The sequence below is a fragment of the Triticum urartu genome, chromosome 5 (genome assembly GCF_003073215.2).
Source record: "Triticum urartu cultivar G1812 chromosome 5, Tu2.1, whole genome shotgun sequence".
Classification (NCBI taxonomy): domain Eukaryota; kingdom Viridiplantae; phylum Streptophyta; class Magnoliopsida; order Poales; family Poaceae; genus Triticum; species Triticum urartu.
The window spans coordinates 345,046,164-345,069,351 of record NC_053026.1 but is presented as its reverse complement, the minus strand read 5'-3'; the positions used below and the strand labels follow the sequence as shown (position 1 = coordinate 345,069,351).

The following is a 23,188-nucleotide window of genomic DNA, read 5'->3' as shown; positions in this document are numbered from 1 at the left end:
CATCTCATCTCAAAACCCTAGTTTATCTCTTGTATCCAATTCTTGTCTCCAAGTCCGGGATTGGTGCTAGTAGGTTGCTAGTAGTGTTAATTACTCCTTGTAGTTGATGCTAGTTGGTTTAATTGGTGGAAGATCATATATTCAGATCCTATATGCACATTAATACCCCTCTGATTATGAACATGTTTATGCTTTGTGAGTAGTTACTTTTGTTCCTGAGGACATGGGAGAAGTCTTGCTATTAGTAGTCATGTGAATTTGGTATGGTATTCATTCGATATTTTGATGAGATGTATGTTGTCTCTCCTCTAGTGGTGTTATGTGAACGTCGATTACATAACACTTCAACATTGTTTGGGCCTAGAGGAAGGCATTGGGAAGTAATAAGTAGATGATGGGTTGCTAGAGTGACAGAAGCTTAAACCATAGTTAGGCGTTGCTTCGTAAGGGGCTGATTTGGATCCATGTGTTTCATGCTATGGTTAGGTTTAGCTTAATACTTTTGTTGTACTTGCGGATGCTTGCAATAGAGGTTAATCATAAGTGGGATGCTTGTCCAAGTAAGGGCAACACCCAAGCACCGGTCCACCCACATACCAAATTATCAATGTACCGAACGCGAATCATATGAACGTGATGAAAACTAGCTTGACGATATTCCCATGTGTCCTCGGGAGCGCTTTACATCTTATAAGAGTTTGTGCAGGCTTGTCCTTTGCTACAAAAGGATTGGGCCACCTTGCTGCACTTTATTTACTTTTGTTACTTGTTGCTCGTTACAAATTATCCTATCACAAAACTATCTATTACCACTTATTTCAGTACTTGCAGAGAATACCTTGCTGGAAACCGCTTATCATTTCCTTCTGCTCCTCATTGGGTTCGACACTCTTACTTATCGAAAGGACTGCGATAGATCCCCTATAATTGTGGGTCATTACCTTCCGGCGTTGAATCGCAACTAAGAGAGCGGGCATTTCCTTCTCTGGAAGGACTACTTTGATACAACAAACCCGTTGTTCAAACATCACAAATTCCACCGCCGGTTCCGTATGAGTAGGCATGTTTTCAACCGTATTAGAGAGGGAGTGGTCGGCTATGATGACTACTTCGAGTGCAAAGAGGATGCCGTCGGCAAGATTGCTTTCTCCTCTTGTTAGAAATGCACTGCCACCATCCGAATGCTTGCATACAGAGTGTCCAGTGATCTCATTGACAAGGACGTCTGTATGAGCGAGTCTACATGCCTAGAGTCACTGTATAAGTTTTGCAAGGTTGTTATTGCTGTGTTTGGCCCTAAGTACTTGAGAGAGCCGACAGCTGAAGATACAACCCGTTTGTTGGCGATGAATGTCAGTAGGGGCTTTCCAGGGATGCTTGGCAGCATAGACTGCATGCACTGGGAGTGGAAGAACTGTCCTTCTGCTTGGCAAGGGCAGTATAAGGAACATGTCAGGGCTTGCACTTTCATACTAGAGGTCGTGGCGTCTCAAGATCTCTGGATCTGGCACTCTTTCTTTGGCATGACTGGATCACACAATGATATCAACGTGCTTCAGCGCTCGCCGGTGTTTGCTAGGCTTGCAGAAGGCAACAATCCATTGGTGAACTTTACTGTCAACGGCCACAACTACGACAAAGGGTACTATCTGGGTGACGGTATCTATCCTTAATGGACCACTATTGTCAAGACAATACCCAACCCTGTCGGAGAGAAAAGGAAAAGATTTTTCCAAGAGCAAGAGAGTGCTAGAAAGGATGTCGAGCGTGTCTTTGGTGTTTTGCAATCTCGATGGGGCATCGTTCGTTATCCTGCTAATACTTGGAGCACGCAGAAACTGTGGGAGGTGATGACTGCTTGTGTGATCATGCACAATATGATCGTAGAAGACGAGCGTCCGGAACGTCTGTACGATCAAGGCTTCCAGTTTCAGGGTGAAAATGTTGTGCATGAGCATGGAGTAGTGGCAACATTTGAGCAGTTCACTCAATTTCATGAAGACATGCGTGATTAGGAAACTCACTGCAACTGCAAAATGATTTGGTTGAGCATATGTGGGCTCATGTTGGCAACCAATAGATGTATCTTCTTTTATTCGTTTGCAAAACCATGTGAAACATTTTTATTTGTATTTGGCTTGTAAAACTATACTATTTATTTGGGCGGTCAGACTATTTGGCTTGTTAACATTTTCATTTGACAATATGTTGAATGCAAATCATGTAAAATTGGGCGGCCAACATGCCACGCGGACACATATGGGTCGACGCGTTGGGCGCGCTGCCGACCCATATCAAAAACAGGGCGGACGTCGGGCGAACAGCTGACCCAAACGGACAAAAAACAGACAAATGCGCCGTTCGTTTGGGTCGGTCCGTTGGAGTTGCTCTTAGAGCATCTCCAGTCGCGCCCCAACAAGGCCCCCTAGGTGATATTTCGGTCGCCGGCACCGAAAAATCGGTCCAGTCGTGTCCTCAAAGACCCTTTTTTCGCCTGCTCGGGCCGAAATTGGCGCGAAAGTCGGCGGGTCCTCCTTGGCAGCGACTCGGCTATTCTCGACGCTTCGTCGTCCTCATCGCCTCGGTTCCCATGGCGAATCAATGCCAAAGCTATCGCGCGCTGCCGCGCCGGTCAACCTTCTCCATTGATGCCTCACGGGCGGCGCAACCGGACGCCGCGCGTCCCTCGCCCGCCACGTGTAACACGGCAGGCACGCGTACGCGCGGCACCTCCGCCTATATAAGCCGCCCCCAGTGCGCCGGTGACGCACAGACTCTCAACCGCCGATGCCTCGTTCCTCCCTGTTCCTCCCTCTCCTCTCGCCGATCCAGTTCAACCATGGCGGAGCGCTTCCCAGGCGACGACGCGGCGGCGAACGGCTTCGGCCGCCGCCACCTCCACGAGGACGAAACTCGGCTCCTCTATGAAGCCGAGTACCCGGTCCCGCTGGACATGCGGGTGCCCGGGGCGTGGAGGATCAGCGCCGACGGGGTCCCGATGCCACCACCGCCCACCACAGCGGCGCGACGTGCGAAGATCGCGCGTATCCGCGTCTCTCTACCGCAGATGGCGAGGGAAGGCCCACGGTACGTCCCCGATAGCCCGCTGTGGGAGCCCTACTTCCGCCGCCGCCACGCCGAGCAGCTCGAGGCCACCAACGGTGTCGTGCCCTCCGCAAGCCTCAACTCCGAAGGCCGCCGCCGATGGTGGGGTGTGCCCGGTCGCACGCTGGAGGCCGTCCTCGAGTACATCGAGGGCGGCAACACGCCCAGGCTGGAGTACCCCTTTCCCCCGTCCATCTCCCGCCGGCGTGGGAGCTCATGGACGCCAAGGCGCATGGATCCGGGGGCGTCCTCCTCCTCGTCCGGCTCTCCCAGCCTCCGCCCCGTCAAGCCGGAGCCCCAGGACGCGCCGGCCAGCCACCGCACCCGCAGCTCCGGCGTCCGCATCGCCGACTCCTCCCCCACCTCTGGCCGCCTCATCCTCGTCAGGCCGAAGGCGGAGCCCGGCCTCCCCGCGGAGTACAAGGCCATTGTCTGGCGCGGCTTCTCTGACGAGGAGGCCCTAAAATGGGCGTGGGACGACTACCTCCGCGACGAGATGGTCCGGCAGCGCCGAGCCCCGGAGGAGATAGCCGCCTGCAAGCGTGGGCGCGAGGACGAGCACGGCGTGGTGATCCTCGACAGCGACGAGGACGAAGACGCCCCCGGACCGTCCAACCCGCCGCGCCAACCTGGGGAGGGGTGCAACAGGGACGGCGACCGCGGAGGAGGCGACGACGACGACGGCGCGACTACACGAAGTTCTACAGGCTCCTCGGCATGTAGAGCTTTAAGGGCGGCGGGCGGCGAGGAGCGGCGAGGGCGACGGCGGAACGCGACGAGTAGCGTTTTTTTTTTGTAAAATATTTTAAATATGTATGAACTCGTCGAAGTTTGGATGAATTTACGTCTAGTTTATGGTTTTCAAATAAATCGTGGGCGCCGCGACTGAGGCCATCATGTCTCTGATACGTGGTTTTCGTCGATGCGCCTTTAAGGGGCGATTTTTAGCGTCTTAGGATGCTCTTAGAGCATCTCCAACAGACGCCCCAAACGACGCGCGTGGAGCGGTTTGCCGCGCTCCAGCGGCCGCGGGAAACAAGCGCGCGCCGAAACCGTTTGCGCGCGTGCGAAAAGGCGTCAGCCCGCGCGCAAGATTTGGCGCGCCGCTTCGCGCGCATCTATAAAGCCGCGCGCCGCTTCGCCACGCGCTTCTCCACGCTTCCTCTTCCCCTCTTCCTCTCCCTCTCTGCCACGCGCCGCTCCAGCGCCCCGCCACCGACGCGCCGCCATGCCGCCGCGCCGCCGAGGAGCGTCCGGCTACCGCGGCGTCCGCCTGCGCCCCAACGGCTGCTACACCACGGAGATACGCTCCGGCAAACTCCGGCTCGGCCTCGGCACGTACGGGACGGCGCGCGAGGCCGCCCGCGCGTACGACGCGGCGGCGTGGCGCCTAGGCCGGCCGCGCGGCCAGATGAACTTTCAAGATGTGTACACGTTCCAGCAAGCGCTCAACCTCGCCCCTCTGCCTCGTCTGAACACGGCGGAAGACCGTGCGGAGCACGCCGAGCGGCAACGCCGCCTCCTCGTCGCCCAGGAGGACGAGCGGGTCATGGCGGAGTGGCGCCAGCGCCACCCGGAGGACGTCGCCTACGAGCAGACCTACTGGGCAAGGCGCCGCGAGGAGGACACGCGAAGGCGCCGCAAGACGCGGTTGGAAAGGCGTTAGCGGAAGGCGTTGGCGAATGCGCAGTCAGACATCGTTGCAGCAGGTGGACAGTCGTTCTTCGCGCCGAACAATGATCGGTGGCTGGACATGTGGCTAGACACCTCGGACGACACCGTCGAGGATGATAATGATGATGATGATAGCGACTTAGAGTAGTTTCTATCTAGTTGCGCCGTAGTTTATCTATGCGTTCGAACTATCTATCTAGTTGCACCGATGTAAAATACCTTTGTATCGTTTTTTATTTATGCAATCTATCTAGTTTTTATTTTATCTATGCGTACGAAAATTAAAAAAAATATTATGTGCGCACTGCATTTTTTGCGTTGCATTTTAGCGCGGCTGCTGGAACGGGCGTAGCGCGCCGCGCCAAATCAGACGATGAGCGCGCGTTAAAACTGTTTTTTGCGCGCGCCGTGTTGGGCGCCTATTGGAGATGCTCTTACAGCGCTGTCTAGGAGCTCCCGATCGGACGATGGGAAAGGCGTGGCAACGGCACGAGTCGCAACCTGGAACAAACGGCGGAGAGGGAACTCGCGAACCAGGACCCTCAAGCCTTAAAGATGAGATAAACCTTTACACTCTCGAGAGCTTGGACGGTGAACCATCCATATGGCAACCAACACCCTCCCCTCTCGCTCCCTCCTCGCTGCTCCGGCCCAGCACCCTGGTCTACGGCTCGGGACTTCTCTCCGCCTCTCCCTCTCCCTCTCTCACCACAATCAACCCGCCGACGACCCTGAGCGCCGCCGAGCTCCGGTCGGCTCTCACCCGGCCTTCTCGCGCGGTGACCGTGCCAAGAAGATCCCCGTCCCGACCACTGGCGAGCCCGCCGCCGGCATCCGGGTCACCGACCGGGGCCTCGCCTACCACCTCGAGGGGGCGCCGTTTGAGTTCCAGTACAGCTACACGGAGGCCCCACGAGCACGCCCCGTCGCGCTCCGGGAGGCTCCATTCCTGCCGTTCGGTCCCGAGGCCACGCCGCGCCCGTGGACCGGAAGGAAGCCTCTCCCCAAGAGCCGCAAGGAGCTGCCTGAGTTCGACTCTTTCGTGCTACCGCCGCATGGCAAGAAAGGGGTGAAGCCCGTGCAGTCGCCAGGGCCATTCCTCGCAGGGATGGAGCCAAGGTACCAAGCGGCGTCCCGGGAGGAGGTCCTCGGGGAACCGCTCACCAGAGACGAGGTCGCCGTGCTCGTCAAGGGAAACCTCAAGGCGAAACGGCAGCTCAATATGGGTAAAGTTTCATGAACTCGCTCAATAAGCTAGGAGTTACAGCTATGTTCCTTTTAGTTTGAATGTGCATTTCTGCAGGCAGGGATGGTTTAACACACAATATGTTGGAGAACATTCATGCACACTGGAAGAGGAAGAGAGTTTGCAAGATAAAATGCAAAGGTGTATGTACAGTTGACATGGATAATGTCTGCCAACAACTCGAGGTAACTATGCTACCACCCTCTATTGTTTCTTCGGGCTGCTACAAGTACATCTCGTTTCAGTTCTAGCCCTCTGTTTTCTTTTTTGTATCCTGCAATCTATTTAGGATATATCCTATCTTGTAATTCTTCAAATATATCGATTTTACATCATGGTAAAATTTGTCACTCTTGGTTTCTTTAGAATGTCTGGCTTTATATTAATAAAGCCCAACCGAGAGGCAAACACAAAGTCTTACAACCAAACCGAATAAAATGGAAAGCAAGATAGCAAGGATATCAGTTTAACAAAACAAGCCACATAAGCGAGTACGTAAACTCGCAACACAAGACACACGCAGCCAAGATCCCAATTAGCTGCTCGATGTTAGATGTCTATTGATGACATACGCTGCCCTGCGCTTCTTCCCTTGGGGGAGGCAGAGCTGAGAGAAAGAGATGGTTTTGAAGATGTAATCAGCTGGGAGACCTGGGATAATTCTCTCAATAGAATGCTTGTTAATCACATTCCATAACCCCCAGAATTGCGCCACAAAGCAACGCCAAACGACCCTATGAGTAGGACCCTTAGGGTCACACAGTAGCTCTAAGGACTCAGGTGTGTAGTTGGCGTTCCAGGAGCATCCCATGCAATCTCAGACGCAACTCCACATAAACTGCTACTCTCTCCTCAGCGCCTCCCGAACTAGCCAATTTTTGAGAGGGAACATTATGACAGAACACCATGCTGACAAGCTGTCATGGAAAACAGAGTGAACTGAGGCCTCTGTCTCCACGGCTAGCATGTACACTTGTACAGGTTGTGATAATTTTTGGAAAAGAGGGGTGTTTTGGTCTCAACACATAATTAGGTGGTTTTCTCTCAGAAAATGAGTAGTGAAAGTGTAGGCACGTTCTGATGGCTCTCTCTTGAATAGAGAAGGGGGTGAAGGGGTATATATAGCCTCCACACAAAATCCAACCGTTACACACATTTGACCCCACTCGGTCAGACCGAATAAGAGACCTCGGTGAGACCGATTCAGTTCAAAATGTGAACGTTAAGATTCTCGGTGGGACCAACATGATCAACTCAATGGGACCGATGTGCTAGGGTTAGGGCAAAACCTTATCTCGGTGTGACCGATTGCATGAACTCGGTGAGACCGATTTCAGCAATGAGCAAATCTGAGAGTTAGTCAGGCAAACTCGGTGGGACCGATCGCTCATTTCAGTAAAACCGAAACGTTACGAAGGGAAATAGAGAGTTTGCATTGCGAATTCGGTGTGACCGATCGCTCATTTCAGTAAGACCGAAACGTTACGAAGGGAAACAAAGAGTTTGCATTGCCATCTCGGTGAGACCGAGATCCTGATCGGTGAGACCGAATTGATTAGGGTTTCTGGCAGTGGCTATGTTAAAGGAACTCGGTGGCGCCGGATAGATCAAATCGGTGGGGCCGAGTTTGACTTTAGGTTTTGGACATATTTGGAATTGAGAAAGTGGTTGAGGGCTTTGGAGCATATCACTAAGCATTTTGAGGTAGTAGACTATTAAACAACATCTCATCGCCTTTTAGTAGTATTGACTTTTCCTATGGATTCAATGTGATCTTGGATCACTAAAATAGAAATGAAGAGTCTTGAGCTTTTGTCAATCTTTGTCCTTAGCATTTTGAGGAGTCCACATCTTTAGTCCATGTCATGTCAATTATTGAACTTTCTGAAATATTTAATTTGAAAGGATATTAGTTTAATGAACTATATGTTGTTATGAATTACCAAAACCATTCGGGGATTAGTTGCACTTGCAATCTGCCCTTTTTGTAATTGATGACAACATATAGATCAAAGTTTCGACAAATGATAATATGAATGAAATACATCGACGCTTTGAGAAATATATGATAAGCAAGAGCTCCCCTTAAGTTTATGCATTATTTAAAATTTGCTTTTGAATGTAAATACACAATCAATTAGGATCATGAGTCACTCTTTCATGTCATATGCATCTTGGTGGAGCGCTCAAAATGATAGAATATAAAGAACATGCACTCATCACCAAAAGAAACATGATTGATCATACATAAGTATTAAGATATTATCATTCAAGCACACATTAAAGCATAGTATGATCAAACACATGATCATAAGAGTATCTCACACACAAGTATAAATAGTAGCAAGCAAACGAACAAATAACAAGTAGCAAGAGAAGCAACAAAAGGAAAAACGCTCTTTTTCGAAGCCTAATGATCTATACACTTTCTCCCCCTTTTGCAACAAGTTATCAAAAAAATTGAAAATGCATAGTGCTATGCGGCACTCTAGGTACGATCTCTGGGAGCTCCTGAAGTGGTCTTCTGGCTGGTTGCTCGGGTGTGCGTAGATGGCATGGAGAGGATAGCATCTGCAAACGCTTCTGAGGATGTCTGAGGAGCTGGTGAAGTTGCAACTAGAGGTACAACGGTGGCAGTTGTTGCAGGTGCAAAAGTAACAACACCTCATCCCTTTTTAATAGTATTGGCTTTTTCCTATGGACTCAATGTGATCTTGGATCACTAAAATAGAAATGAAGAATCTTGAGCATTTGCCAATCTTTGTCCTTAGCATTTTGAGGGGTCCACATCTCTAGTCCATGCCATGTCAATCACTAAACTTTCTGAAATATTTAACTTGAAAGGATATTAGTTCAATGAGCTATATGTTGTTATGAATTACCAAAATCACCCGGGGATTAGTTGCACTTTCAGACGCGATGGACGATTCGGCGGCAGCCGCCGACGCCGTCTGGCGCGGACGAGCCGTGGGACAACTCCAAGGCGCACACTGCGCAGCGCCACCCGGTTGCGCCGCGGCCCATAGGAGGAGGACGAGGAGCGGTCGTCCGGGTCGCTTAGCGCGCGGCGATGAAGTGGGCGAGGAGCGAGGGGGCAGCCGGTCGCCGCGTGCGGCGAAGACAAGCTTGGTGATGTGCTTGAGCCAGGCGTCGTGACCGTCTCTGGCGGGGCGACAGCGCAGCAGCCCCTGTGCCATGAGCAACGCGGCGTGTGGAGCGGGAGGTTCGCGACGTGCAAGCGAGGAGGCGGTGGCGGAGCAGCCACGCGTCTGCTCGTTCACCGATGGACGGACGAAGGAGGCCACCCGCTCCCCAACAGGCTCGGTGGCGGCGCGAGGGTGCTGCCCAGGGGCACCTTGGGCGGCGGGCGCCACATGGGCCTTGGCGGCAGCTCGGCGCGCAGCGGCGTCGTCCATGTCGATGTTGACGTCGAGGTCGAGGGCGCGAAGACGGCAAGTCCCCCTACCTGGCGTGCCAAATGTCGGAGTCTAGGATCTGCGTCCAAGAAACTTCTCCAAGAACTAGGGTTCGAACTCTGGGGGCTTTGCTTAGCGACCTACGACCCGACGAAAACTACGGTGAGATCAAGATGAGCACACTCACTCACATCGGACACGAAGGGGACGCGCGAGTTCTGTTAGAATAAATTCGAGGCATACCGTCGATCTACTGAGGACCAAGCAATCACACCAGCATGACACCGAGATTTGTTAACGAGGTTCACCATCATGGCTACATCCCTGGGGCTTGACTACGGGCGCTCCTCCCCGTGACACCATCACAATACGGCCGCCCGGGCGCCGGCACACGCCGTCGGCTCCCCCACGTGCCCGTGCTATTATGTTGGCATAGGTTACATTGTGTGTCTACCCTCGCTATATATGAGAGATGTAGGATACAAGTGTCCTATTAGGACACAACTCCTACCCTGTCTACACACAGTCTAAAACCAAGTCCAACTGTAACCTAACTTGTACAATAATATTCGACACAACTCTAACAAACTCCACCTTGGCGAATATTCTCCACCACCTTTAATTCATCCATGCGTCAAACCTTCATGTACATTGGACTTGAGATACGTCATGAGCACCGCTGCTACTCCCAGACTCCACGTGACTCCACCTGCAATTGTAGTCCCTTCTCGTCTTCCTCACAGTCAATACTCGAGCAAAATTAAGTTCCTCAATACTCTACTTTGTGCTCCCAACTTCCGGAGAATCCGTTCAACACCATCACACACCGACCACTGTCTGCGTGAAAGTGAACAACTCACATATTGGACGCCACATATAAGAGTTATCTGAACTCAACGCCACCACTCTTTCTTGACCGTCTGTCTGAAACTTGAAGGAATTTCACCGTTGCCCTGTGTCACCCTGAGTCTAATTCGCAGTTGTCTCACCCTTCTTCCGGATAGTCTCTAGCATGTCCCATAGCTATAGCACTGCGCCTCCTTCTGTATTTGCCATCCGCACTTTGCCATGTGCACTGAACACCACAGAATATACGGCCATGTACTCTCCTAGCTTTTGACAATTTCAGACTTTCCGCCACTTTCTCAGATTCTCCATGGTCAACTCTCATCCATATGACATGTCAAACTCCATAGATCTAGTCACCAACTTGAACCTGGTACTCGCCAACACTGCTTCAGCACCCCTGCACACTTTGTCTGACCACATGTCTCACCATTAGTGCCTTGGTCTGTCGCTGTGTCCCGTGCTTACCGCACACCTCGCCGCTATCACCACGTCGAGCCTCTTCTGTTCTGGTAGAGTCTCCCGTGTAGCTAGCCCACACTGCCTCAACCCCCCACTGCAGAGAACCATCGATCATCACCGACCGATGCCGAGTATCACGCCTCCATCAGACCACTGGTACCCAGTCCGATCCACGTGTCTCTTGCTATTCCGTTGAAATAGGCTTCGACTCTCCATGAATTTACGCCGTAGCCCCTCCATCAGCTCAGAGTGAAGTCGACCATCAGACTCCAGCTCCACCTTCAACATGACTCCATGTAGCTGCGCTACGCTACCCTGCGCCCTGTCGACTTCAAGTTCTCTCATGTGTGCACCATCTTGAATCAACCCCGCGCCATAGTCTGTCGAAGCCGCACATGCCCTCAGGCCTGCACCACGTGTTTCCACGCCCCAGAAGTCGGTCACCATCAGCATCACGCTCCTATGTCGTCGTCGCTGAAATCATCCCTGTCTTCTGCTTTGACCAACATCCCCGTCGGTCCATCAGACTGTCCTGTCCGACCCAGCCGAACATGTCCGACTGCAACCATGCTCCACCATGCATCGTGTCTGCCCGCACATCGCTATGCATTGCTTGACGCCCTGTGTATGCATGATCCTGCCACGATGAGCTCCAGACTCCTTCGAGCCTTATACGCACGTCGCACATCACCGGCTCGTTTCCCCTTTATTTGCCACGTCAAACAACAGCCCCTTCAACCATCATGTACCATGCAAAGAACACCAGAAGCAGTCTCTTTTTAGTCTTCTCGTACATGTAGAAGCAAGCTCAAGCTCACCTTCATGCATGCAGCACCCGTGACTCCTTTTGACTATCTTCTTGTACTTTTCCACGCTATAGCAACCTGATGGTAATCGGAACTCCCATGTTCTAACACGCTGTAGCAGCTCCCTTCGGAAACGAATCCTGCTTTTCCTTAACAAATCTCAGCCTTGAGCTTTGTACGTGTCTCCGACAGCTAACGCACGTCACGCTTGTAGCCCACAGACCAGACCTCCCTGGTGCGGCACGCACTGTCGCTGCGGACCTGCCTGGGCAGCGCCACGCATTGTCGCTACCCACGCACGGGCCGCTCTAGCCCACCAGCTGGCTTCTGCCTGCTTGGGTTGTACCCATGTGAGTTCTGCATGTACCTCGTATGGGCCGCCCGCCCTAGCTGGCCCTGCCCGCAGCGCTGTTGTAGCAGCGATTCCAGTCGCCGCCGCCGCTCTCGATCAGATGGAACGGATCAATCTCCGAGACGCCAAGACTTCTGTTGCTACACGTTTCTCCACTGCCGTTGCTTCTGATGCCTTTTAGCTGGACCACACCGCACCAAGCTGCTGCCTCGGCTTTGATCTCGTCGAAACACGACGATCCGATCTGAATCCACCGCCGCCATATACCTGCTGCTGCCAATCCCGATTGCTTCTTGAAGAACTACAACAACCGCAAACACTTCATCGCTGCCTCCTGGATACAACTTGCCAGCAACGACTCGCCGACTAACTCTGCTCCCATGGCTGCGATCCCTTTGCACACAAGTCCGTTGATACGTTCTTCCTCCTCTGAATCAACTTTCACGGCCTCTTTGAACCTTGCTTTGATACCACTTGTTAGAATAAATTCGAGGCATACCGTCGATCTACCGAGGACCAAGCAATCACACCAGCACGACACCGAGATTTGTTAACGAGGTTCACCATCATGGCTACATCCTCGGGGCTTGACTACGGGCGCTCCTCCCCGTGATACCGTCACAATACCGCACCCCGGCCGCCCGGGCGCCGGCACACGCCGCCGGCTCCCCCGCCTGCCCGTGTTATTATGTTGGCATAGGTTACATCGTGTGTCTACCCTCGCTATATATGAGAGACGTAGGATACAAGTGTCCTATTAGGACACAACTCCTACCCTGTCTACACACAGTCCAAAACCAAGTCCAACTGTAACCTACCTTGTACAATAATATTCGACACAACTCTAACAAGCTCCCCAGGTTTGGGCCACCGTGCGGTGTAATACCCTACTCCTGCCTGTGTTGGATTGCTCTTTAATGGAGAGCTTGTGGCTCGAGGTATACGAGGTGTGGGAGAGAATGGCTCGATCCCCTTACATGGAAGCGGCCCTGCCCCTTTTGTAGTGCCTTGGCCCTCTTCCGCGAAAATATGAGCAGAAAAGGGTGGCCACAGGGCGGCAATTCAAAAGGGGACATATGCCCGGGCTTATCTTGACTAAAGGCGGTCTCCGCCTGATAAAGCGGTCTTCCCGACGCACTGGTGGGCTCGGCGATGACCTCTGCCCGGGCGCACCGATCCGTTATGATCCCCCTACACCAGAGGAAATGCTTTGGGACTTGCTTTGTGGGAGGCAGACGCCGCTGCTCCCTTATCATCAGAATGGAAACCAGTCTGAACCGTGCCCTGCTGCCTTTACCCTGACCAGCGGGACGTCACCCACGTGATGGGCCTGGAGCCCCGCAGCTGGCGCCGTACATCATGCCTCGTGAAGCGGCCTCATGAGGCAACCTGGTGCTTGGCGGCCTCGGCAAGGCTTGGCCTGGCGGCGAGGGGCTTTGCGATGCTCGCACTTGCGAGGCGACTCCCTTCGGAGCGGCCGAGGCAGGGCTATCTTTCCTGGGCCTCCTCTGGGCCAGAGGCAGATGGGCCGTGGTACCCTAGTTCCCACCGGGCCGACAACTTTTTGAGCTAATCAAATCCACCCTTTGTCGAAAAAAGCAAGGTCACATTCGTAATTTCTGAGTTCATCACCCTGGGGCCTCCCTTGGCTTTCGGTTTACAAATATCGACCCATCTGATTATATGGTATTTGTGTTTGTTACCTCCCCCTTCCCAAAAGAATCACGCACGCACCTTATCAAAGTTTGCTATCAACTCCATAGTGAAAGAGGGAATCACCGATTAATACGCATTCGCTAAAGCCAATCTTCCGCCCGAAGGCTTGAATTTGCCTTGCCAAGGTTCCACCCTCTTGGCAACCTTGACACCCAACTGATCCCATTCCGCTATGCTTAGATTTCTATCACTAATTGCAAACCGGTACAAGATCAGGAAGGCCGCCAAGTTACTATTCAGAAGATTGGCCACCATGCGATCTTCGCCCTCGTGCATCCCCATGGCGACCACCTTACGTTTGTAGAAAGAACTTTCCTTCGGTACACCTCCCTAGAAAATTTTACGGACATCGATGCAGATTAAGGGTGGAGATTAGAAGGTACCCCTTCAACAAAAACGGATAATATAGTCTTTTGTATCCAAATCAATGTACTCAATACGTTTGATCTGTAGGCTAATACGACGATAGCCTTTTAAAATAACTTCAAGATCCGTGCAAACTTTTAGGGGGGGGGGGCACCGAAGCAAAACCCAGAAAGAAATTGTTTTTTATATTGGACATTACCTTGAAACTTAAAAGGAGCTTGTTGGTGGCAATGCTATGTTGGTCTGGGTGAAACAACAACATGGGGTTGTTTGCCTATTGGAGTTGGGTAACCCCCCGGGATGAAGTGCGGCACCACTCTTAATGTGACATGCCTTATCGAGCATCGAAGCAACCGCTTGGGCAACAATATCAAACATTGTGGGGCTGAAAGCAGGCTGCCTTAGTGCAAATCTCTTCCGTTCCTAAAGGGCTCCAACTCCTCATTGATAAAAAATCACAATTTGCACTAGGGCTTCTTGAGCTCAAGTTTAAGTAGGACCGCTGGTTGTTTCCTAACTCACGTCACACACTATTTCGTAGAGGGAGAGAACCAATTCCAAAATATGCCTACCCACCCAAACGAAGTGCAAAATGTGGTGCACTGGGGCTTCTTGAGCTCAAGTTTAAGTAGGACCGCTGGTTGTTTCCTAACTCACGTCACACACTATTTCGTAGAGGGAGAGAACTAATTCCAAAATATGCCTACCCACCCAAACGAAGTGCAAAATGTGGTGCACTAGGGCTTCTTGAGCTCAAGTTTAAGTAGGACCGCTGGTTGTTTCCTAACTCACGTCACACACTATTTCGTAGAGGGAGAGAACTAATTCCAAAATATGCCTACCCACCCAAACGAAGTGCAAAATGTGGTGCACTAGGGCTTCTTGAGCTCAAGTTTAAGTAGGACCGCTGGTTGTTTCCTAACTCACGTCACACACTATTTCGTAGAGGGAGAGAACTAATTCCAAAATATGCCTACTCTTAATAGATGCAGATTGGCAGCTATTGACGATGTGATGAGCTAAGTGAGCCAGTCTGTTAGTGTAGTACTTAGCAACCAACTTGAACATTACGTTTAGGGCGAAATTTCGTAGTACAGTCACCCCCTTGAACATCGGGAGCAGCAATGTCGACCATCCCAAGCACGAAATCATTCACAATCGCGCAAACTATGTCCTTAATTGTTCCCCAGAGCTTTTTAACCTGTAACCTGTCCGGTCTTGGCATTGTATTGTATTAGTTTTCACGGAGTGCAATGCCGACTCAATTTCTTCCTTGGAGAAGGGAAGCATGAGAGCCTCATTTTCCTCGTCCAAGACCAGTTCCCACCCTACCAAGGTATTAACTGCCAGCTCTACCAACCTAGGTTTGCCTGACCCCATGAGCTTAATGTAAAAATGTATATGTGGTCTTGAAGCTTAGCGTGTTGGGAAACGTAGTAGCAAACAAAAAAATTCCATCCTACAAATAAAACCCAGGACCACTATGAAGATGCAAAGAGAGTCAGATCTGATTTTTATCAACTACGCAGCAGAGAGAAGAGGTTGGTGAAGATGTTGAGGCAGATTCCCGCAACTAGGATTAAACCTCCCAACCGGAAGAATTACTTGTCCCATTCGAGGATCAAAGGACTGATCCCTCTCTCGGTATTCACGTGTATGGAATCACCAATGCAGCTGGGTTTCCCGTCTAGAATGAAGAACATTTGAAGATTAGAAGTGGTGATGGAGCAGCCTCGCGGAGGAGAGGGGGGGGGGGGGTGGGGAGTACAAATTGGTTTGGCTAGTTCGAGTTGCTGGCACAACTCTATGTCTGCTTGGAGAGGCCAAGATTTAATTCAGAAGGCAAAGCCTTTATCCTATTCTCCTTGAGCTAAAGTCACTTAGACTTCGCCCAAGATCTTCGAGGTAGATCTCTAGGACCTTCATAGTCTTGTTCTTCGGTCGTCCACAGTTACTCTTAGAGCTCAGAATTGACACCTAACAGTCTAGTGGATGCATAGTCCACAAGAGTAATAGGTTAAGTTAAGTTTCGACTTGTTCTTCAGTGATGCTCAATCACTTAGCAGATTTTAGGCTCTGGGTTTTTTTTTCCTCCCTTAGGATTCTCTCAATCTCTTGCGAGAGGATTGGTTGGTCTGACAAACTCCTGTCAATTCTTTCTAGAGCAGCCAATCATCTAAAGTTGAAGCAGGGTGGCTATTTATAGTCGGCGCAATGCCAAGGTTTGAAATGACCAACATGGGTACTCGCCACCTAACAGACAACCGGCACGTGGAGTTATTGTCGGATTTTAAAAGTGGCCTGTGACTTACTTGCAGCACAAGTCAAGTCGACTCAACTGCACCTGATTCTTCTTTGGAGTCCTGAAGAACATCGTCTCGGACTCACAGAGAAAATCACGGCGCACGAAGAGATTTCCAAGTCTTCACTTGAAGAGGTTTGGATTAAGCATACATCAAAGACCTAGATCTCAACTTTCACTTAAGACTCCCTTAATAGTACGGTTTGCCCTATGACACAAATAGAAGAAAATGAAACTAGAAAAAAGTCTTCACTACGCTTCATTATCCTCTCTGCGAGCTGATTGTTTCTCGAACAGGCAATCCCAAAGTATTCATTGTCATCACAAATTTTCGGGGTCATAACTCTCATTCTAAACCAAATCCCCAGGGACTTTCGCCTGTGTATACTCACAAACACATTAGTTCCTTAACTATTTTGTCATTAATCATCGAAAACCCTCTAGGGGGCAGTAGATGCACTTACATAATCTGTGGGAGTGCATTGGGTATGAATAAGAAGGAAGAAACAACAATGCACATATGTGATCTTAAAGAATTGGCAACATGCATATGAATAAGCACGTCACACATATTGTAGCACAATATCACAGAGACTTAGAGTTTACAAATCATACATGAATCATCAGAGGAACTGAGAACCGTATATCAACTTAGGTTGCCCTCCCAAATACTGTTGGAAATTCGCCCACAGGATCGATCACATCAAACTAGACGAACACGCGCACACACAACTGATAGCCACATCAAACTAGACGAACACGCGCGCACACAAAACTGATAGCCAAGGGCTCTTGTCGTGCCCTCTTTTCCTCTATTGATTTTCTGGTTTTCTGGACTCACGGTTACAATAAACTTACGCACCTGGCTGTGTATATATACACAACCACGACCATCGGGAACCCAAGTCCTATACGGACAAGCTACCTAGTCCCAATAGAACTCACGCCAACATAAGGAAACTCTAAACCGACTTGTTTATACTTTCCTTTTTTTATTTTATTTTTAGAAAAGGAGGATGACCCCCGGCCTCTGCATCTGGGAGATGCATAGGACCACTTTATTGATTATTCTCAAGGACCTTACAAAGTATTACAAACAATATACTTGAATCCACCATCTTGGCAACATATGCCGCTACTCCTATCCATATGATGAAGGGATGCTAGCTGGGCCACTACCCAAACCACTCACCTAAGCCTAACATCAAAAGCCGGAAGCCCCAGCCGAGCCACATACCGGGTCTGGGGCACAATCTGGTCAGACGCACTCGTGTGTCGTCGCCGCCATCTTCCACAGGTCCGTCTTCAGATTATATTGAGGCTTCTACCTCGTCTGGCCACTCTGCCATCGACGTCACCATGACGCCAGACAGCTACCTCCTCCTGCGCGAGTCCATCTCCGCGCATCGGACGCCGAGCCTCCACAGCGCCATGTCGCCGATCTCCGCCGCCATCAATGTGTGAGATGAAGTACCGCTCCACCACCCCCCTAGCCATCACTTGCTCCAAAACGATGCCCCCAGGAGGGAAAGCGATAAAACGCCATCATCGTCCGATCCGGAAGACCTAGATCTAGGGTTTCCCCTGGAGCATCCCGAGCCTGATGACGCAGACTGCAACGACGATGCCTCGACAAGGGAACGACATCGAAGACGCCGTCATCGTCCGCCATGACCGTAGTCGGCGCGATTTTCATCGGCAGTTGCTCCACCAGACGTGCGCCACCGACGTCGCTGGTCCCTTCAACCGGAGTAAACTCCAAAACGATGCCCTAAAGAGGGACTACGACGCAAAAGCGCCGTCATCGCTCGATCCCAAGGAGATCTAGGGTTTCCCCCGGAGATGCCCGCGCTGTCAAGGATCAGACAAGGGTAGAATCCCGGCGGATCTGCCCAGCTGCCGACGAGTCGCACCCGCCACCGTGCCGACGGCAGACCAGCGATCAAGGCCCACGCTTGGGCATAGATCCGGCCGCGCCGCCGTGAACCGATCCGGTCACGTCGCCGCCGTCCCTGGCGACCGCGACGCACCAGATCGCGAGGCCTCCTGCTGCGGGGGAGCGAAGTCGCCGAGGCGCCGCCACCACCCGCCGTGGCGTCCGGCCCGCCGCCATGCTCCGGCCCGGGGGCGCCGGCCCGCACCAGCCCCACGCGAGCGAGAGGGCCCGAGTCCCCGCCGCCGCCGGCGACGACCAGGCTTCGCCTGGCCGCGCCCTTGGGCAGTGGCAAGGGAGGAGGAGGAGGAGTGGGGGAGGGCCGGCCGACGGGATCTGGGGGCCTCCCGGCCGCCCACGCGGGGGGCGACTCGGGAGGGGAGAGGGGAGGGGAGATGAGAACAATTCCTTGAATATTCCCGCCGGAGGCGGCGGTCCGCAGCAGCAGCAACGCACGGTCACGGTCATTGGTCCGGCCGCGCCGGTGTCCCATGGTGAACCCGAACCGAAGTGCTGCGCGCGAGACGCGCCGGAGCCCCGGCGGAGAGGCGGCCGGCGGCCCGGATCCCACCGGGCGGGCGGGGGCTCCATCCGTTACCCTCCTCAGTCCTCACCCTCGGCGTGTCTATACTTTCCTATATTACTAGTACTACTAATTATCCGGCAACCTTGATCACACTTATACTAATCCTAACCAAACATGCTAGCACCCACGGCTACACTAGCCTAGTTAACTAGCATACTCCTAACAGAACTCAAATTTGTTTGGATTAAGCTAACAAATACATCTTGAAGCTTCTAATCATTATGTTCTCCCTCTTTGGCATCAAAGCTAACCAATAAGATGAGGACATAGGCACTAGTCGTCCCTGGCGCCGGGCGGTGAAGAAGTTGAAGGAGGCGCATCCAGTTCTTCAACTGTGTAATGCTTCTTCAGAAGAAGCCAAGAGCGCTTGAGTGCTTCTTCACTGGCATGTTGATTGACCTTGACCTTAATCATGTTGTAAAGTTGGTTCATCTCAGAAAACATCAGTTTATGCTCCTTCTCAAGATTGTTCAGTTGGAACCACTTCTGACATCCCCGTTGGCACCAGTAAACTTCCTCTTTGTACAAAAGGATTGGTCTTCAAGCGCATATCAATGAGCCCATTCTCTATGAGAGACCGGACGCATCAATCTTTTGGTCCAACTAGATCTCTTGGGGCGTGTCAGCTTTGAACGGTCTGGCGCCCCTTCCCCTTTTGGCGCCCCAGACGTGGAGTAGATGTTCGCTTTTATCCGCATTCTCGTGGACCAAGTTAAAGTTTCCACCCATTACTACGGGTGTCAATACTGATGCCACTTCCTCTTCTAGCTCGGAGAGGAATTGCACTCTTATTTTTTAGTTCACCAGTAAGCTAGTTCGCCATTTTAAATGAATTAATCTAAAAGTTGTGTTAGTTAAACTCATTTATGTAGTTTCTGTTTTGTTGTCCTCTTCACTTTCTGGTGGCAGCTTGTCTGCTGATTACTTTCTCATAAGTTACACCACATACTTGAGCAGGAAAAAGTTGGAGGAAAAGTAATACACCGTCAAGGGGGTGTTATATTTCTCTTTCGTGGCAGAAACTATAATTACAGGACTCGCCCAGTTTTTCCACTTATGCTCTGGAGACCTGCAGCACCGATGTACCCTCGCCTGGTCAAAACGGTGCCGGATGGCTTAACTTCAGACGAGGCAACACAAATGCGCAAGAGAGGGTGTCAATTAGCACCAATTTGCAAACTTGGTAAAGATGTTTATTTTCCATGTATGTTGCTTTGAACCATATTTTAAACATCGGATGCTCAGTAGATAACATAGTAAGGAGAAAGAAGAGCCCTCTCGCAAAAAAGGCAAAAGAAATCCGAAATCACAAGTTGATGCATGTTGCATGGCTTATAAAATGTACCAGTCAATTACTCTAATACGACAAGTTGATGCATGTTGCATGATATATTATTCATTGTTCAAAAAATAGATAAGAAAAGAAGATCTCTTAAACAAGGCCAAAGTAGTTATTGTTGCAAAATTTGTATGCCCTTTTTTTGGTTCTACCTTCTACGTTGTACTTATGTTAAAAAACAATTAAAGATTTAATGCCTGTGACCAAACTCAATGTAGAGTAGACACTCATACTTGCTTTGCCTCAACTGGTTAACTTGCTATGGTTTGGTCCTACAGCCATACGTATGGCGAAAAAACTGGATGATATCTGAATTTTTTTCCCTATTTCCTATAGCCTTATTCCAGCTTTTCTGATTTTTCTTAGTACGGTGTATATCGTATATCCATATACAACATTTTGATCTGCACGTTTCGATTGTATGATTGAGTCATTGGGCCATATCTCAATTCGTTTAATTTTGTACAGGAAAAAATGGTGTTTATGCTAACCTTGTGAAGGAAGTTAGAGAAGCATTTGAAGCATGTGATCTTGTCCGAGTTGATTGCTCAAGTCTAAACAAAAGTGATTGCAGAAAAATTGGAGCTAAACTGAAGGTTTGATTAATCTGTTGTATTGTGTTGTTATATGGTTGTTTTGTTCAAAGCATGAGTAACTGTACCTTGCAGGATCTAGTTCCATGTATCTTGCTGTCTTTTGAGTTTGAACATATACTGATGTGGAGAGGAAATGATTGGAGATTCCAACCATCTCTTCCTTTGCCAAGTGATCAACATCCGTTCAATGGTGAAGAAAAATTGAATAAAATGGAAAATGATTCAGCAACTGTTCCAACTTCTATCGAGGTGGTCAATAATGCAGCATCTGTTTACAACAGCATCTTGAGTGAACGTGAACGTTTTCTGGAAGATCCCTTGATTCCTAGTCTTGCTAATGATATGGTGCTAAGTTCTCCACTTACAGTCCCTGGATTGTGTAATTCTAAGAGTGTAGCTGTAACTGAAATCTCAGTTGTTGGTCCATTACAACTTTCTACTTCAGATACAGTGATTCCATCTCTTACGTCACAGTTTTATGGCCAAGGTATCCTATCAGGCAACAGTGAAAATGGAGATCCAGTTCAAAGGTCTCCTGTTGACTCTGGGAAGTCTGAACAATATCCAGATGTGGTAGAAACTTCCATTTGTCCGACGAGCAGGAATGATGTGGTCAGCAAATTAGAGACTATGAGCAAAATTAGTAAAGATTTGAATGGACATGATGGTGTAAAGAGTTATTCAAATATATTGTCCTGTGTGGAGGGAATGTTACTTCTTTTAGAACAGGCCACAATAACTGGAAGGGCAAATGTGTTGGATGAAAATGAGTTTGTTGATGCTGATGTGATTTATCAAAAGTCTGTTGCCTTTGCAAAGACAGCTCCACGAGGTCCACTTTTCAAAAGTGCACGAAGGAAGTCCGGCCTTGGGAAAAGCATGCCAGATAAGAGTGTAAGAGTAAAGAAGCATTCTATAGAACATGAAGAACCTAGTGATGTTGAAAGGAAATATGATGTTGACAGACGATTGGGAAAGCAGAGAAATGATCTTGCACAAGAGTTTCTATCGGATGTGGTTCCACGAGGTACACTGAGAGTGGATGAACTAGCGAAGTTACTTGCTTAGATATGGCTGCTCTTTACTCTTACGCTGGAGGGAGGAGGAAGATGAACCAGCAGCCTTGGATTGCGTTGGATTTCAATGGCAAAATCTAAGGAAACTGAACTTGCCCCTTAATTTTTAGACTCAAGAATTGTTTAGAAGTACTCAGTCAATTGCGTTGGATTTTGTTGGATTGCGTTGGATTTTAAAGGTAAAATCCAAGGAAACTGATTTTTGTATTCTTCACTGGCGACATTTAGGCGGAGGGTGTGATGTTGGTGACAATAAAATTACCCTTGTTCTCCTCCCACTGTGACGGTGCCTTATCGGGTAGAGGTAGGGAGCCAGAGATGTCCACGTATTTGATCTTACGGAATTTCGGTTTTTGTTCTTGTAGATGATTCCATGCAGATTTGATCAGTTATTGTTAGTGTTTGGTGCTATTGTTCGTTTGATCTCTTTTGGCTTCGGTGCACTTCTCTGACATTTTGGTGAAGAATTTTGTTAGCGCCAATTCTCGCTCAATTGTATTTCATGGCGACATTGCTAGCAACTCGAGCTACAATTCGAAATGGAGGAGGAAGGGGATCGACAACTCGTCCACCCTACACGCACGAGCTGTGCCTCGGCTTCCAGCCGTTTTGTCCCGCTTGCCTTACACACACACGCGCGCACTCTCTAGCTTAAGTAGTTTTTTTAGGGGATCTAGCTTAAGTTTTTTTTGAGACACGGGGATCTAGCTTAAGTAGTTGACATAGTAACTTGGGCCCATTCAGGCCCAGCTAGCCTAGCAGGCCGCTGAGGCTTGCGACTGGGCCTGGTTGTGTTTTGAACCTCTTCACCACGCGCTTCTTGGTCAACTTGATGGTCTTGATCGCTGAAAACCCCCCTCAAAAAATCTCTCATTTCCGATGCCAATAGATTTTCTTATTTCAAAATAAAGGTTATTGTCTTGTGGGGAACGATGCACAAATTTTTGGAATCCAGTACCAACAGGTATAATCCTCTCAGAACTGTGTTTTCTTTCAAGACTTTCAATCAATCAATGCGATCTCGTAGGGCAGCTTTTGCTAAAACTCGAGTAGTTTCTTGAAAACTTGTTTCAGATATGAAACTTTGGGTATTCAGGGAAGCCCTTGTTATTCCCAATAAGATTGCCCGATAATAGATTGATTCATCCAAAGCTTGCCTTGCTCGTTCCGCTCGCAATAGTCCGATTAATTCCCCAGGCGAAAAAACATTAGACATTCCATCTTCAGAAACTCGCACTTTTGATGTCACTTGGCGTATAATAATCTCTATATGTCCCTTACACACGGCTTGACCCCAAGCCGGTGCTCATGAAAACATGTGTTTTAGCGTCTCCTTATCTTTCCACGTAGCAAGTTCCGCAGAGGAA

General features: G+C 50.0%; 1 protein-coding gene across 1 annotated transcript; it reads left to right on the top strand.

The window, feature by feature from the left end:
• The first annotated feature begins 5,342 nt into the window (after positions 1-5,342).
• On the top strand, positions 5,343-22,244 carry LOC125508931 (CRS2-associated factor 1, chloroplastic-like). The gene is made up of 5 exons (XM_048673740.1): positions 5,343-6,005; positions 6,083-6,210; positions 19,768-19,993; positions 20,618-20,745; positions 20,818-22,244. The coding sequence occupies exons 1-5, from the start codon at positions 5,384-5,386 to the stop codon at positions 21,811-21,813; spliced, it is 2,100 nt and encodes a 699-aa protein (XP_048529697.1). The 5' UTR covers positions 5,343-5,383; the 3' UTR covers positions 21,814-22,244.
• Positions 22,245-23,188: the final 944 nt, after the last annotated feature.

Coding starts and splice junctions, on each gene's coding strand:
- LOC125508931 (XM_048673740.1), top strand. CDS start 5,384: ATGGCAACCAACACCCTCCCCTCTCGCTCCCTCCTCGCTGCTCCGGCC. Junction 6,211..19,767: donor ATGTCTGCCAACAACTCGAG/GTAACTATGCTA, acceptor ATACTTGAGCAG/GAAAAAGTTGGAGGAAAAGT. Junction 19,994..20,617: donor AGCACCAATTTGCAAACTTG/GTAAAGATGTTT, acceptor AATTTTGTACAG/GAAAAAATGGTGTTTATGCT.